The sequence below is a fragment of the Tachyglossus aculeatus genome, chromosome 21 (genome assembly GCF_015852505.1).
Source record: "Tachyglossus aculeatus isolate mTacAcu1 chromosome 21, mTacAcu1.pri, whole genome shotgun sequence".
Lineage (NCBI taxonomy): Eukaryota > Metazoa > Chordata > Mammalia > Monotremata > Tachyglossidae > Tachyglossus > Tachyglossus aculeatus.
Genome location: NC_052086.1, coordinates 47,237,260 through 47,255,498, shown reverse-complemented (window position 1 = coordinate 47,255,498; position 18,239 = coordinate 47,237,260). Strand labels below are relative to the sequence as shown.

Genomic DNA, 18,239 nt, shown 5'->3' with positions numbered 1-18,239 from the left:
GGAGAAAGCCCTTATGAAGCTTTGAAGCCAATGGTAAGGACTGTCTGATATGGAGGGAGATGAATAGCCGTTAGGGTTGTTCAAGGAATGGAAAGGTGTTGGCCGGGCAACATGTCAGGAACATTTAGACCAAATATGATGTGTTTGTACGTATTTATTGCTCTATTTATTTTATTTGTACATATTTATTCTATTTATTTTATTTTGTTAATATGTTTTGTTTTGTTCTCTGTCTCCCCCTTCTAGACTGTGAGCCCGCTGTTGGGTAGGGACCATCTCTATATGTTGCCAACTTGTACTTCCCAAGCGCTTAGTACAGTGCTCTGCACACAGTAAGCGCTCAATAAATACGATTGAATGAATTTATGCAGCATTGAGGAAAAGGAGGAGGAGGAATTTTGAAGAAGCACAAGGGAGAGTAAAATCGATAGATTGATTTGCCCTATTAGAATGTAAGCTCCTTGTGGGTAAGGAATGAGTCTCATTTTCTCTTGTACTTCCCAATACACTGTACTCAATAATTGCTCCGTGAATACCATTACTTGCTTAGGATGGTATTTGTTAAGTGCTTACTATGTGCCAAGCACTGTTCTAAGCACTGGGGAGGTTACAAGGTGATCAGGTTGTCCCACTGGGGGCTCACAGTTTTAATCCCCATTTTCCAGATGAGGGAACTGAGGCCCAGAGAAGTGAAGTGACTTGCCCCAAGTCTCACAGCTGACAGTTGGCGGAGCCGGGATTTGAACCCATGACCTCTGACTCCAAAGCCCGGGCTCTTTCCCCTGAGCCATGCTGCTTCTCCTTGCTTCACTTGCTGCCGTGGAGTACTTATTTTTGATCATTTCCCTCCACTAGGCATTTGGGAGCAGACAATAGAAATGAGACACCATTCATTCATTCATTCATTCAATCGTATTTATTGAGCGCTGTGTGCAGAGCACTGTACTAAGCGCTTGGGAAGTACAAGTTGGCAACATATAGAGACAGTCCCTACCCAACAGCGGGTAGAGGTCTGACAGGCTAATGATGGCAGGCAGACATACACTGCAAGCGTAAGTAGAAAGGAGTAAATCTCACTCCCCATTTTTCAGTTGAGAAAAAGAGGTACAGAGAAGTTAAGTGACTTTTTTAAATGGTATTTTTTAAGCGCCTACTCTGTGCCGAGCACTGTTCTAAGCGCTGGACTTGCCCAAGGACACAGAGCAAAGGAGCAGAGCTGGTATTAGAACTCAGGTCCTCTGACTTACAGGCTTGTGCTCTTAATAATAATAATAATAATAATACTAAGCACTGGGGTGGATACAAGATAATCAGGATGGTCACAGTCCATGTCCCACATGGGGCTCGCAGTTCTAATCCCCATTTTACAGATGAGGTAACTGAGGTACAGAGAAGTGAAGTGACAGTCACCAGGAGACAAGTGACAGAGGCAGGATTAGAACCCAGGTCCGTCTGATTCCCAGGTCCATGGCCTATCCATGAGGCAATGCTGCTTCTCTTTTATTACCCAACAGAAGCAGCATGGCTCAATGGAAAGAGCCTGGGCTTTGGAGTCAGAGGTCATGGGTTCAAATCCCGGCTCTGCCAACTGTCTACTGTGTGACTTTGGGCAAGTCACTTCACTTCTCTGGGCCTCAGTTACCTCATCTGCAAAATGGGGATTAAAACTGTGAGCCCCCCGTGGGACAACCTGATCACCTTGTAACCTCCCCAGCGCTTAGAACAGGTGCTTTGCACATAGTAAGTGCTTAATAAATGCCATTATTAGATGTAAAAAAAAGGATTCTTTTAGACTATGAGCCCACTGTTGGGTAGGAACTGTCTCTATATGTTGCCAATTTGTATTTCCCAAGCGCTTAGTACAGTGCTCTGCACATAGTAAGCGCTCAATAAATACGATTGATGATGTAACATAACTGACAATTGATAGTTAATGTGGTATCAGTATCCACGTCCTCATCCTTATGGCAGAGTCCGTTATTGGAAAGAAAACACAACCGCATTTCCTTCCAGATCACTAAAATCAAAACAGGAGTTTCTAGGAGAGTTTCAGTCTCCTCTTAGACTGAAAGCTCCGGAGGGAAGATACTTTTTTTTTCCACTTTTATTATGCGCTCCCAACTTCTGCCGTCGTACTCTGCACGTAATAGGCAGTCAATGCCGATGATTGCGATGATGAATCATTTCTGAGATCAAGCAAAAATGATCGAGGGACCGAGAAATTGGGGGCGTGAAGGTAGATTGAGAAGATGAAGGCCGTGAGGAGATAGGATTGAAATGTAGAAAATAACGAAGGATGTGGAGAGAGGAAACGTGGAATTGGTGTTTTGGGCTATAAGTTCCTTGTGGGCAGGGAGCACATCTACCAAATCTGTTACTTTTTAGTCTTCCAAGTGCTTAGTTTTGTGCTTTGCATACAGTAGGCACTCAGTCAGTGCCACTGAGTGATTAATTGATTGATCAGTCTGTGGTTTTGAGTTTCGACTGTGCTCTAAAACACTTGGGAAAATACATTCGAGGAAGAGATGTGGTCCCCTGACCTTCCAACGCGTGCATAATTCCAGGTCTAAGAGAGAGCTAACTGAAGCATGAAAGAGGCCGGTTCAAAGATAGACAAACGGATATTCTTCGCTCAGTAGTCAGTCATTTTTTATGGAGCATTTCTTTATGGAGCGCTTACTGTGTGCAGAGCACTGTACTAAGCACTTTTAAGAGTACAATATAGCAGTATAGCAGACGCGTTTGCTGCCCACAATGAGCTTACAGCCTAGAGGACTGATTCAGTACATGTGAAATTCATTGTTCATTCATTCAATCAATCAATAAATAAATCATATTTAGTCGTGTGGGGCAGGGAGGGCGGTTGGGGTGGGGGGGATGAAGAGAGCAGAGATAAGAGAGTCTGTCCCAAGGAATTATGTTGGCAGATAGTATCAAAAGGCTCAGGAAAAATGTGGCTACCTTCAAGGACGAGAGATTCGTTCATTCAATCATATTTATCAAGTGCTTACTGTGTGCAGAGCACTGTACTAAGCACTTGGGAAGTCCAAGTCGGCCACATACAGAGACGGTCCCAACCCAACAACTGGCTCACAGTCTAGAAGGGGGAGACAGACAACAAAACAGAACATGTAGACAGGTGTCGAAATCGTCAGAACACATAGAATTGAAGCTCTAATTAAAGCACATCATTAACAAAATAAATGGAATAGTGAATATGTACAAGTAAAATAAATAGAGTAATAAATCTGTACACACACATATATATATATATATATATATATATATATATACGGGTGCTGAGGGGAGGGGAAGGAGGTAGGGCTGGAGGGCGGTGGGGTGGGAGGATCCACATTGAAGCATTGGAGAGAAGTCTAGGATGTAATGGGGAAAAGAATGGGATATTTGCAAGTGCTTCCAGAGTGGGAAGGGTGGATATCATGGAGTACAATCATCTTACCATTTGTTCACAATCCCTTGGAGTACAATCATCTTCCCTTGGTGCCTTGGCAGACACAGAGTATTAGTCTGAATTGACTTTTAGCCTGACCCAGAATGGCATTTTTTCCATTTTCATGTGAAAGTCACGCAACTGAAACCTGTTTAAATTTTTATTTGTAGAAGTCTATACAGATTAGAGCCGAATCAGGACCTAGACTCTACATAGACCCTCCTGACTATCCAGAAGATTTTGAACCATATGAAAGTGTGAACCTGGAGACAAAGGACTCTCCTAGTGATTGTTTCCAGGTATGAATCAGCCTCGGCATCCTTGCCCAGTTCTTCTGACGGGAGGGCGGGCACAATCAAACAGCCAGCGCAAATAAAGTGGCTGGAAGACTTGGATTTCTGCTTTCCTCATACAGCTGGTTTGTCTTTGCAGTTTGCCGTTGCATTATATACGATTCGCATGTTTAATTCTAGCAGCCCTCCTTAATAATTTCTTTGAATATCTTAATCTTTCTAAGTATTCCATTTTTAAGCTGATCTGAGTTGAGTGCGCACCGAAACTTCATGTGAAAAATGAAAGTTGAAAATCAAGTTAAGTGTAAAGAAAGCTAAAAATGTTTTCAGCAACATTTTTTTTAATGGTATTTGTTGAGTGCTTCCAGGCACCGTACTGAGTGCTGGGGTAGATAGAGGATAATCAGGTTGGGGACAGTCCCTGTCCCACATGGGGCTCACAGTCTTCATCCCCATTTTACAGATGAGGTAACTGAGACACAGAGAAGTGAAGTGACTTGCCCGAGGTCACACAGAAGGCAGGTGGCAGAGCAGGGATTAGAACCCAGATCCTCTGACTCCCAGTGCATGTTCTTTCCACTAGGCCACACTGCTTCTCTTGATGTCGTACCATCACCAATCAATCAGTGGTATTTACTGAGCACTTACAGTTTTCAAAGCACTGTACTGAGTGCTTGAAAAAGTCCAATGGAACAGAGTTACACTGTGGGTATCCCTTGTGGGTATCCCTGCCCACAAGGAGCTTACGGTCTATCTGGGGAGCCAGGCATGGAAATAAATTAGGGGTAGGGGAAATAGTAGAGTGATAACCATTTACTCTGCTATCCTACAATGATGTTCAGCAAATGGAATCCAGATAATAATAATAATGATGGCATTTGTTAAGTGCTTACTATGTGCAAAGCACTGTTCTAAGTGCTGGGGAGGATACAAGGTGATCAGATTGTCCCACGGGGGGCTCACAGTCTTAATCCCCATTTTACAGATGAGTTAACTGAGGCCCAGAGAAGTGAAGTGACTTGCCCAAAGTCACACAGCTGACAAGCGGCAGAGCTGGGATTTGAACCCATGAACTCTGACTCCCAAGCCCGGGCTCTTTCCACTGAGCCCCGCTGCTTCTGTCATGTACTGGGCATGTACTCTCTGCCCTGGAATTCCCTCCCCCTTCATATTCAGCAGATCACTACTCTCGACATTTTTAAAGCCCCACTAAAATCACCTCTCCTCCAAGCAGCCTTCCCTGACTAACTTCTCATTTCCCCGCTCTACTCACTGTTCTCTCTGCATTGCCTAGGCTCTTGGGAAAGTACAGTCTAGACTGATCCAAATCCAGATTTTCTAGACTGTGAACCCGCTGTTGGGTAGGGACCGTCTCTATATGTTGCCAACTTGTGCTTCCCAAGCGCTTAGTACAGTGCTCTGCACACAGTAAGCGCTCAATAAATACGATTGAATGAATGAATGAATATGCAACAGACTATCACTGGCCCTACCTTCAAAGCCTTATGAAAAGCACATTTCCTCCAAGAGCCCTTCTCCGACTAAGCCGTCATTTCCTCTTCTCCCACTCCCTCTGCATCGCCTTTTCACTTGGATTTGTACCCTTTATTCACCCTTCCTTCAGCCCCACAGCACTTATGTATGTATCTGTAATTTATGTGGGCTTAGTATAGTGCTCTGCACACAGTAAGCACTCAATAAATATGACTCATTGATTGATTGATCGATTGATTGAGAGACCCTTCCCTCTCTTTTAACCACCATATTTAATCTGACCCCAAATCTTGTCAATTCTTCCTCCTCAATATTTCCAGGATGGGCCCCTTCCGCTTCATCCCCACACCCACCACGCTGGCCCAGGATAAGAATAATATAATAATAGCGTTTGTTAAGCGCTTACTATGTGCCAAGCACTGTTCTAAGCGCTGGGGGGATACAAGGTAATCAGGTTGTCCCACGTTGGGGCTCACAGTCTTCATCCCCGTTTTGCAGGTGAGGGAACTGAGGCTCAGAGAAGTTAAGAGACTGACTTAACTTCTGGCAAGTGGCGGAGCCGGGATTCGAACCCATGACCTTTTCCTACTGAGCCACGCTGCTTCTCAGTAGTCATCCAGGATGATTATTTGCATCATCCTTTTGCAGAGTACTCCCTGCCTCCATCCTGTCTCCTCTCCAGTCCATACGCCACCATGCCGGATTATTTTTTTAAAATGACATTCTGCACACGTCTCCCCACTCCTAAAAAACCTCCACTTATTGCCTATTCCACTCTGCATCAGGAAGACACTCCTGGTCATTGGTTTAAAGGCTTTCAAAGCATCAGTCAATCAACTTATCCTCCCTCTTTCCCACTACACCCTGGTTCACGCTCAACGACGTTCTTTGAGCAACTCCTGAGAGCCAAGCACTGCACCGTTGGCCTTGAGGTAGTTCAAAAGAAGCAAGATACAAGTCTCATGGCCCTGCAAAGGCGTGCAGAATAATGGGACGGATCCACAAATATTATTTAGAAATAATGGAAGCAGGAATTAGGAAAAGGATATAGTGGGAAGAAGAACGAGCATCAGGATGAGCCGAGGAAACAATTGAATGAACAAATATATAAATAAAAAAGGACATGTACCTAAGTGCCGAGAGTAGGGTAAAACACCAAGTACTCCGAGTAGGTTTTCGATATCATCATCATCAATCGTATTTATTGAGCGCTTACTATGTGCAGAGCACTGTACTAAGCACTTGGGAAGTACAAATTGGCAACATATAGAGACGGTCCCTACCCAACAGTGGGCTCACAGTCTAAAAGGGGGAGACAGAGAACAAAACCAAACATACTAACAAAATAAAATAAATAGATATGACTGGGGTGTTGTGAATTAATTGAGGAAAGCTTCACGGAGGGCCTGGGAGGAGGAAAGGGGAGTCCTTGGTTTTTTTATTTCTTAAATTCTTGGACCAGGGCTCAATTCAACGATGATTTCATTACTTTGCAGTTGCTCTCAGTGAAGCTTATCTGCTGTTGTTTGGCCCTCTTACTCAGCTGTGTGAGGTCCGCTAACAGTTTATTCCCATTATCACTGAATTTCATCCCGGGAAGAGCATAGTATTTCCAAACCTGGAGATTTTACCACATACCGCCAATTTAGGGATCATTTATGAAGATGTTAAACCAGCTGAGTCCCGATCCCTCAGACCCCTGCCTGTTTACTCTGCCTCAATAAGAAAAGTCGTCATTTTTCTTTATCGTCAGCTTCCTGTATTTTAGCCGATTTTCTTTCCTTGAAAGAATTTTCCCTTCAATCTCATGCGTTTTGAAGGGGTTTTTTTTTTGATGTGGAATATTGTCTGAGGCCTTTTGAAAATCTATATATTTAATGTTCACTGGTTTTCTTCTAACTGACCCCTTCAAAGAACTGCAGAATATGATTGAGGTATGATTTTCCCATATGTATATATATCCACATTGGCTTTTCCTGCTTTCAGATCTATTATCTCTATTTAAAACGGATTTTTCAGAGGGCTCACTGATCTTAAACTTAATCATAGAGTCTTCAAACTTGTCAGGAATGGAAGTAAAACTTGCCAGTCAAAACTTCCCAGGGTCGTTCTTATAGGTGAATCATACTGGTGATCCACCAGTCCCCTGATATAGTGGCCATTTATAAAAATATGTTACATAACCCCTTACGGATTGCCCACTTCCTTTTTGAGTTTCTTCAGAATTCTCATGTAGACACCAACCAGTCCCACTAATTTATTTATACCTAGTTATTTAACCAATAAATGATATTTATTTTTTCAACTGCTGGGTGCAGAGCATTGCACATTTGGGAGCTTTTTTTAGTGGAATTTGTGAAGTGCTCACTATATGTCAAGCACTGTTCTGAGCATTCAACAGAAGCAAGCATTGCAGTTTTTGCATTTGAGAAATTTACAATCTAGTGGGGGGCGTCTAAAGACGTAATTATTTATGAATAGTGGGAACAGGAAGAAGAACAAGGACAGAAGTAGCAGTGAAAAAGAAGTCCGGTAGATAAAAAAGACGAATAAAAGGGTAACCATTCATAAGTTGATTTATGCCATTTATCATTATGTAGCTATATATAATGTAGCTGAAGAAGAGTATGAATACATAATAATAATAACAATGTTGGTATTTGTTAAGCGCTTACTATGTGCCAAGCACTGTTCTAAGCACTGGGGCAGATTCAAGGTAATCAGGTTGTCCCACGGGGGGCTCACAGTCTTCATCCCCATTTGACAGATGAGGGAACTGAGGCCCAGAGAAGTGAAGTGACTTGCCCAAAGTCACACAGCTGACAAGTGGCAGCAAGAGAAGCAGCATGGCTCAGTGGAAAGAGCACGGGCTCTGGAGTCAGAGATCATGGGTTCAAATCCCGACTCTGCCACATGTCTGCTGTGTGATCTTGGGCAAGTCACTTAACTTCTCTGGGCCTCAGTTACCTCATCTGTAAAATGGGGATGAAGACTGTGAGCCCCACGTGGGACAACCTGATCACCCTGTATCCTCCTCAGCGCTTAGAACAGTGCTTTGCACATAGTAAGCCCTTAACAAATGCCAATTAAAAAAAAAAAGTGGCAGAGCCGGGATTTGAACCCACGACCTCTGACTCCAAAGCCCATGCTCTTTCCACTGAGCCACGCCGCTTCCCCTACATGAGTGCTAATGGTAATACTAATAATAATTATAGTATTTGTTAAGCACTTACTATGTGCCAAGCCCTGTACTCAGCGCTGGAGTGGATACAAGCAAATCAGTCCCTGTCCCACGTGGGGCTCACAGTCTCAATCCCCATTTGACAGATGAGGTAACCGAGTCTCAGGGAAGTGAAGTGACTTGGCCAAGGGCACACAGCAGATAAGTGGCGGAGCTGGGATTAGAACCCACGACCTTCTGGCTCCCATCCACTACGCCATGCTGCTTCTCTAATCATCATCAATCGTATTTATTGAGCGCTTACTGTGTGCAGAGCACTGTTCTAAGCGCTTTGGTGTGAACCACCCAGTGGGGTCACCATCCTCCGATTTAGTTCCTTTTATCTTTCTGCTCCGAAAACCAATTTGGGTGGGAGAATCTCTGACATCTTCCTCAATAAAGCCTGAACTAAAGAATTCACTGAGCTTCTCAGCTATCTCCTTTTCATCCCTGATTACCCCTTCCAACTCATGAGCATCAAGTGGCTCTGCTGATTTCCTATCTGGTTTCCTGCTTTTGATATATTTGAAGAACCTTTTATTACTATCAGTGGCATCCCTTGCAGGGTGTTCTTTAAACTCCATTTGGGGCCACCTAATATCCTGTTCTCCCTCAGATGAGCTTTCCGTTCTCTGAAGCATTCCCTCCTCCCTCTGATGATATCTTTTATCCTGTCAGATAACCATTCCACTCCAGCTTCTGGTTGAGTTGCCTGTTTTTTGAGGGAGTTTTTAGAAAGGAAGGTTTTGTGCCTCACCTGAGCCTGGAAAATCTGGTAAAACCGTGAGCCTCGAAAATTTGGGGGATTTTTACGGCTTCCAGGGGTTTAGTAATTACTAGCTTTTTAAAGCTATCCCCTTTGAGATTTTTTCTTAAGACTTGCATTGTGGTGGGGGGTTTTTGGGATTTTTCTCCGTAGCAAGAATGGTCAGTGTTACTGAGTTGTGGCCTCTATTAAATAATAATGATGGCATTTATTAAGCGCTTCCTATGTGCCAAGCACTGTTCTAAGCGCTGGGGAGGTTACAAGGTGATCAGGTTGTCCCACGGGGGGGCTCACAGTCTTAATCCCCGTTTTACAGATGAGGGAACTGAGGCACAGAGAAGTGAAGTGACTTGCCCAAAGTCACACAGCTGACAATCGGCGGAGCTGGGGTTTGAACCCGTGACCTCTAACTTCAAAGCCTGGGCTCTTTCCACTGAGCCACACTGCTTCTCTATCACAGAGGGGCTCTTCCGCCCAGACTTCCACTACCAAGTCCTTCTTATTAATCAGAATGAAACCTGGCCAATTATATGTGTTGGTTTTAGAAAACAGTCATTTGTCATCTTTTTTTCTAGCATTTATGAACTTATTTACATCCTCTTTCACACTCGTGTACATATGTCCACTTCACTTTTGACCTCTCGAATTGTAAATGTTTTTCTGTTGGTCTTACTATTGTACTTGCACATATTTATTCTATTTACTTTGTTAATATGTTTTGTTTTGTTCTCTGTCTCCCCCGTGTAGACTGTGAGCCCACTGTTGGGTAGAGACTGTCTCTATATGTTGCCAACTTGGACTTCCCAAGCGCTTAGTCCAGTGCTCTGCACACAGTAAGCGCTCAATAAATACGATTGATTGATTGATTGATTTACCTTTAAAGTGGAAGCTATTCATGAGCAGAGAATGTGCCACTTCATTTTTCTGTACTTCCCAAAGCTTAGTACAGTGCCAACCTGATCAGCTTGTATCTAACCCAGTGCTGAGTACAGTGCGACATCTGGCACATAGTAAGCACTTAACAAATACATAAAAAAACTGGTTATTCAAAAAGTGCTACTACCAATAGCCCCAAACCTTACCTCTACTTCTCTTCCCAAAGCATTATTCAGTGTGTGTGTTTACGTGTGCATTTAAAAATAATTAAGGCCTTCTACTGTTATTACTGTCCGGTCTTACAACTTCCCCTAACCTTACCTGATATTTCCTCATCACTTTTTCTCATTCTTGTTATTTGGTTTCCCCTCCATCAGATTTGAGAGGTAACAGTTTTGCAGAACTCCTCACCATCAGTCAATCAGTTGTATTTATTGAACGCCTGTTGGGTGCAGAGCACTGCGCTAAACCCTTGGGGGAATACAGTGATTCATTCATTCATTCAATCGTATTTATTGAATGAGTAAGTGATGTTAAGTGATGTTAGAAGACGTGATCTCTACCTGCAAGAAGCCTATATTTTAACAGGAGAGACATAATGTTATGACTAATGTTATAACTAATGTTATAATGTAATTATAATGTAATAACTAATGACTAATGTTATAACTAGCTTCTTGAGAGCAGGGAGTGTGTCTACCAGCATGGTTTAGTGGGTAGAGCACGGGCTTGGGAGTTAGAAGGTGGTGGGTTCTAATCTGGATCTGCCACTTCTCTGCTCTGTGGACTTGGGCAAGCCACTTCACTTCTCTGTGCCTCAGTTCCCTCATCTGTAAAACGGGTATGAAGACCGTGAGCCCTGCGCAGGACAGGGACTGGGTCCAACCCAGTTTGCTTGTATCCACCCCTGTGCTTAGCAGAGTGCCTGGCACATAGTAAGCGCTTAACAAATGCCATCATCATCATTATTATTATTACCAACTCTCCCACGCACTTAGTACAGTGCTCTCTGCACACAGTAAGTGTTCAATGAATACATTGATTAATAGGAAGAAGTCCTCAAATAATAGACTATGTAAATTAATATGTACAAAACATGCAGTGAGAGGTTGTGAGTGCCAAATGTTAAGGAGGAGCAAAGGTGTTCATTCATTCATTCAATCGTATTTATTGAGCACTTACTTTATGTAGAGCACTGTACTAAGCGCTTGGGAAGTACAAGCTGGCAACATGTAGAGACGGTCCCTACCCAACAACGGGTGTTAAAATGTCAGTAGAGAGGTCGGATCTTGAAGAGAAGAAGAATTAATCAAGGAAGGCTTCCTGGAGGTGGGCTTTGAGAAGGATTTTGAAGGAGGGAAACGTTATGGTCTGGCCGATTTGAATAATAATAATAATGGCATTTATTAAGCGCTTATATGTGCAAAGCACTGTTCAGGTTACACGGTGATCAGGTTGTCTCACGGGGGGCTCACAGCCTTAATCCCCATTTTACAAATGAGTTAACTGAGGCGTAGAGATGTGAAGTGACTTCCCCAAAGTCACACAGCTGACAATTGGCAGAGCTGGGATTTGAACCCCTGACCTCTGACTCTTTTCCACTGAGCCATGAGATAGGAAGTAGGCTGGGAGCCAGGGGATAGGGGTGAGAAAATCAGGAATGACGCACAGGGAAAGGGGGAGCATGGGGAGAATGGACAGTGTGAACTAGGATGTAGTAGGAGAAGAGAGGGAATAAGAATCAGAGATCTTATAGTGTACCGTAAGACAATGGCCAAGTGTTTCTATTTGCTGCAGAGAAAAATGGGCAATGATTGAAGGCTTTTAAGGATGGGAAATAAGTGTGCAGAGTGAAGTTTTAAATGCCATTCCGGGCAGCAGAGTGAAATAGGGATTGGAGCAGGGAGAGCCCAGATGCCTAAAAACCAGTAAGGAGGCTGCAGGATTCACTCCTGGACCGGGTGGCGGCAGTTTGGATGGAGAGGAAGGGGGAAGATTGCAGAAATGTGGAGGAAAAGCTGACTATTTAAATACATTGCTAAGAGAAATGGCACATAAACTTAAAAAGAAATTTCGAGAAGCTCTCCCACTTGACTGTCCAACTGCATTGAAATCCAACTCCATAAACTTGCAATTTGATTTTCAGAAATCTCTTAGAAGCCAAATGAACTACTACTTCTTCCAGGGCTGACATCAGACGTCCATAGTCAGTCACAAGTGGATTTGCTTCCGTTTGGTCTCCTTATTACTTTCAGTGAAATAAAGGGCAGTTGCTGTGCAGGGCGTGCCGTTTGTAACTTCAGGAGCAGAGGTGAGTGAGTCTGACAAAGCACCTTTTTGTATTTCTGTTTCTAGAATCCCAGGTCTCCAAGCAACAGCACCCCCTGCGATTTTAATTTTTCCCTTCTGAATACAGATGGTCACTCAATCACCCAGAGTGATGTGGATAAAGAAAAAATACTTTTAACCCTCCATGATGTGACGGTAAGATCCTTTGTTCGACATATAAGTCAAGACCAGGAATGGATAAAAAGAATCAGGCAGTAAAGGCACTGGCACAATCAGCCTACGTCACAGGCCACTTTTCTGAATTGGTTCTTGGACCCAGATCTGCTTAAGGCAGACAAAAGTATGAACAATAAATATCAAAGAAAAAAATAATAATAATAATGGTGGTATTTATTAAGCGCTTACTATGTGCAAAGCACTGTTCTAAGCGCTGGGGAGGTTACAAGGTGATCATGCTGTCCCACGGGGGGCTCACAGTTCCTGATCCCCATTTTACAGACGAGGCAACTGAGGCACCGAGAAGTTAAATGACATGCCCAAAGTCACCCAGCTGACATGGATTTGAACCCATGACCTCCGACTCCAAAGCCCGGGCTCTCTCCACTGAGCCATGCTGCTTCTAAGTAGTCAGTGCACACCTGATCCTAGACGAGAATCTAGTCTAAAAATCTCTTTATTCCAAAAACCGCTAGCCCCTTGAAGAACTGAAAATGCTTCCGTGATTCTCCCTGTCCTGCCAGAGGCTATTTTTTTTTTTTAATTGTATTTGTTAAGCGCTTCGTGTGTGTCCAGCACCGATCTAAGTGTTAGAGTTAATCGGGTCAGGCAGAGTTCCTGTCCCTCATGGGGCTCACAGTCTAAAAGGGAGGAGAACAAGCATTGAGTCCTCATTTTACAGTTGAGGGAATCAATCAATCAATCAATCGTATTTATTGAGCGCTTACTGTGTGCAGAGCACTGTACTAAGCGCTTGGGAAGTACAAGTTGGCGACATAGACAGTCCCTACCAACTGAAGAGAGAAGTTAAGTGACTTAGCCCAGGTCACAAGTGGCAGAGTCGGGCTTACAACTCGAGCCCTCTGACTTGCAGTCCTATTCTCTTTTTACTAGGCCACGCTGCTTCCCAGACTAGTATGGAAAATATTACTCTAACATTTCCCAGGGGAAAGATGTATAAATAGTCTAACACTTACGCTTCCATGCCGCCTGAAAAAGTGACAGAAGAACACTTTTAAGACAAGTATTTGCCGAGTGAATCCACAATAGGACCTCCCGTGAAAAATGCTGTCGGGGACAAAGACCTAGAGAAGTCGAGAAGAGAATTTATGTGCAAGCAACAGACCCTACTCTTTGCTTAACAGTGACTCCAGAGCTTCTGCCAAAATAAAATAAGAAAATGGCAAAAATCCACCAATGTATACCTAGAGAGCAAACAGGATTTAATGCAAGAAGAGCTACTCCGTGAATCACAGACGGAGTAGATAAATATATATTCGAGGGAAGGAACTGAGTGAAGATTGCGTTGCTTTTTAAAATTTAGAGTTAGACAGGAGATGATGTGGTTGCTGTTTCTTCAACCTGTTCGATTTTTTTTATACAGCAGCTTCTGAAATGGTGAAATCTGACAATTTGTGTTTTTCGTATAGAAAACCAGATTAGGATTCTCTTTGCATTCCCCTTTGAAAACTAACAAATGACCGTTGAGTCAATGGAATCACAGCTGGAAAGAAAATACCTAGTCTTCCCCTAGGCAGATATGCCATTTTCCATAATAACAGACCACCCAGACTGGATTCTAGTTGTGCCTAAGATACAACAAAAATCAATACATCTCTGGGAAAGATTAATAGAAGGAAACCTAAAGTAATGAGAACCCAGAAGGTTGTAGCAATAAGAAAAGATTGGGCTTCCAAAACAATCTGAGCAGATTAAAAAAAATCAGAGAGCTGAGGTACCCAGTTAGATCCGCCGCTTAGAAAATCTTCCCAGCTGGTGGCCCAGGATGTAATTAAAGGGAGGTAAAATTGAAAACCGGAGCTGGAACGTTCACTCCAGTCCAGTTTCTCACTTGCCATTTGTGGTCCAGCTAATAAGATGTCAGTTGATAATAATAACGATAAGGATGGCATTTATTAAGTGCTTACTATGTGCAGGGCACTGTTCTAAGCACTGGGCAAGTTGATAATGCAGAACTACCTCGTAGGTCCCAAAGAATCAACACAGGGCATGTGGAAATCAACCACTGGAAATCAAAATTCCAAGGACTTGGCCTCAGAAGTCCTTGGAATTTAGATTTCCAGTGGTTGCTGATACTTGCCCATTGTCTCTAAACCATCTTTCTCAAGCGTAGGAGATTTGATAGGGATTTTTTGTTAATCAATCAATCATATTTATTGAGCGCTTACTGTGTGCAGAGCACTGTACTAAGCACTTGGGAAGTACAAGCTGTTAAGGAGGGCAGATTGTTACACTTTGGAAAAAACACATCATCTCAGAGGGAGGAGTCTCTTTTAGGAGAGCGCAGTAATACTCCCTTTTAGTTTTCTGGAAAATGCTTTTGGGAGGGATTTTGGGGGCATTTGTATTTTCCTGTGGAGCAGAAACATATCCCTACCAGCCACAGATTAGGTTTGGATGGGCTCCATTCCTCCAAGTTCTCATTTGACAGTGCTGCAATAATAGTAATAATAATGATGATGGTATTTGTTAAGCGCTTACTATGTGCCAAGCACTGTTCCAAGTGCTGGGGTAGATACAAGGTTATCAGGTTGTCCCACGTGGGGCTCACAGTCTTAATCCCCATTTTCCAGATGAGGTAACTGAGGCCCAGAGAAGTTAAGTGACAGCCATGCAGCTTTGTATGGAGCTGATCTGAAAATCACTGAAAGCAAGATGCTCTCCATAATAGGCAAAGTGCCTTTAACATATACTTTGAATCAAAATTTTAGAAGGAGAGAAAAAGCGTTAGGAGAAGCAGCATGGCTCGGTGGAAAGAGCCCGGGCTCTGGAGTCAGAGGTCATGGGTTCAAATCCCGGCTCCACCCCTTATCAGCTTTGGGCAAGTCACTTCACTTCCCTGTGCCTCAGTTACCTCATCTGTAAAATGGGGATTAAGACTGTGAGCCCCCCGTGGGACAACCTGATCACCTTGTAACCTCCCCAGCGCTTAGAACAATCAGTCAATCGTATTTATTGAGCACTTACTGTGTGCAGAGCACTGTACTAAGCACTTGGGAAGTCCAATTTGGCAACATCTAGAGACGGTCCGTACCCAACAGTGGGCTCACAGTCTAGAAGGGGGAGACAGAGAACAAAACAAAGCATATGAACAAAATAAAATAAAGAGAATAGATATGTACAAGTAAAATAAATAAATAAATAGAGTAATAAACACGTACAAACATATATACATATAAATAGAGTAATAAATACGTACACACATATATACAGAACAGTGCTGTGCACATAGTAAGCGCGTAATAAATGCCATTAATATTATTATTAGGGCATTCTGCATTGCCCAACGTGGTTGGGGCTACCTCCTGGTCCTTTCCTGGCAGCCGAAGAGGTGCTGGATTTGTAGAACTAGCAAAATCACTTCAGAGTGGACCTTCACTGTGTCCTTTAGGTCCCTTCCTCCTCTTCCTCTATCCCTACCATCCTGTCAGAAACCTGAACGACCTGAAATTGGATGTTTCTGTGATTTGTATAAACAGTCTGCATGCCAAGAGGGCTCCTCAGCTAAGGAATTTACAAAACTTTCCGATTCCTGGCAGCCGTGTTTTACCTAGCCTCCAGAAGGGACTCCTTCGTTTTGCTATAATTGGTCATTATCGAAGGAGGAGGCCCACAAGTCCCGGGTTGTGTCTTTAAAAATGTATCTGGATTGAATTAGGAACTGAGAAAAAGCCTGGAGCTCAGTGTGAATCTGCAGAAGAGAGGAGACGATTGCGCCGGCGAGGAGTGTGACTCTGTTGAAGAGGACTTAATTGCAGAACAGGAGCCAGAGGATGTAACGCCAGGCCTTTCCGGACGCCTTCTTCTCCCCGGCAGTAAGTCAGTTCAGAAGGCTGATCCTGGGAATCAGGAAGCAAGAAGATGCTGTGCCCACTGCCCAGATACGCTCATTGTACTGGAATTTAATCCGGCAACCAAAAGTAAGATATTTGGCCTGAATATTGCATAACTTCTCTTGACATTTGAAGGATCTGTGGACTGCCCGGAGGATCCTGGCCTGCTCACAGCCTTGAAACAATTCTTTGGGCCTCACAGCTGGAATCAGAACCGATATTGATTGATTTCATTCCTACAGCAGCCCAGGTATCCCCGAAGTTTTTACGGGCTAGGAATGCTCCGGCGTGGCCTAGCGGAAAGAGCCCGGGCCTGGAATTCAGAAGACCAGGCTTCTAATCCCAGCTCTGCCATTTGTCTGCTGTGTGACCTCGGGCAAGTCACTTAATTCCTCTTTCCTTAGTTTCCGCATCTGTAAAATGGGCATTCGTTACCCATTCTTTCTCCTAGTTGAGCGGTGAGCCCGATGTTGAAAAAGGCTGTGTCTGACCTGGCTGTCTACGCCAGCGATTAGTATTCATTCATTCAGTCATATTTATTGAGCGCTTACTGTGTGCAGAACACTGTACTAAGCGCTTGATTAGTAAAGTACTTGGCACGTAGTAAGTGCTTAGCAACTGCCAGAAGTCAAATTGAACGACGTATCTTTCCTCGGCTGGAGTTGACCCCCCAACTAGACAGTAAGCTTGCTGTGAGCAGGGAATGTGTATGTTAATATTGTTACATCGTACTCTCCCAAGCGCTTAGAACAGTGCTCTGCACTCAGTAGCACTCAATAAATATGATTGATGGGCTGACTGACCCCCTCAGACCTCCCCTTGGATATTATTCCTGGGGCTGTCTCGAACTTCTAGACTGTGAGCCCGCTGTTGGGTAGGGACCGTCTCTATATGTTGCCAACTTGGACTTCCCAAGCGCTCAGTACAGTGCTCTGCACACAGTAAGCGCTCAATAAAGACGATTGAATGAATGAGGCCAACCTTTGGCGGGAAGAGGTTGAGGTTCAGGGCAGATGACTTTTGGTCTCACCACCAAGGTGATCAAATTCCACCCTGTTCACCGTAAGCGTGACGGGGTAGGGCCGAAGAGGGGTGATACGCTTTCCAGCTCACCTGGCTTTGCCGTTATCAATCAATCAATCAATCGTATTTATTGAGCGCTTACTGTGTGCAGAGCACTGTACTAAGCGCTTGGGAAGTACAAGTTGGCAACATATAGAGACGGTCCCTACCCAACATCAATTTCCCTGGGCAGAGCAGCAGCAGATGTGGCCTCTGTATTCTAGGCCAGGACCAACCGGTAGAGTCAGAGCTATTTCTTTGATGATATTTATTAATTGCTTACTGAGTACCAGGCACTGTGCTAAGCGCTAGGGTAGATACATGCTTATCAGGTTGGACACAGTCCCTGACCCACATAGGGCTCATCGTCTTAATCCCCATTTTACACCTGAGGTAACTGAGGCGCAAAGCAGTTGTGACTTGCCCAACATAAGACAGCACACACGTGGCAGAGCCGGCGTAATCAATCAATCATATTTATTGAGCGCTTACTGTGTGCAGAGCACTGGACTCAGCGCTTGGGAAGTCCAAGTTGGCACCATCTAGAGACGGCCCCTACCCAACAGTGGGCTCACAGTCTAGAAGGGGGAGACAGAGAACAAAACCAAACATATTAACAAAATAAAATAAATAGAATAGATATTTACAAGTAAAATAAATAAATATATAGAGTAATGAGTACGTACAAACATATATACATATATACAGGTATAAGAAT

General features: G+C 43.7%; 1 protein-coding gene across 3 annotated transcripts in view; it reads left to right on the top strand.

The window, feature by feature from the left end:
* Nucleotides 1–18,239, top strand: part of LOC119942307 (katanin interacting protein) — a 174,122-nt gene that overhangs the window by 72,719 nt on the left and 83,164 nt on the right. For all 3 annotated transcript variants that reach the window (XM_038763019.1, XM_038763018.1, XM_038763017.1), the window contains exons 6-8: nt 3,622–3,750; nt 12,456–12,584; nt 16,285–16,546. In XM_038763019.1, the coding sequence (XP_038618947.1) occupies nt 3,622–3,750; nt 12,456–12,584; nt 16,285–16,546 (520 nt within the window). The remainder of the gene's footprint in view (nt 1–3,621; nt 3,751–12,455; nt 12,585–16,284; nt 16,547–18,239) is intronic.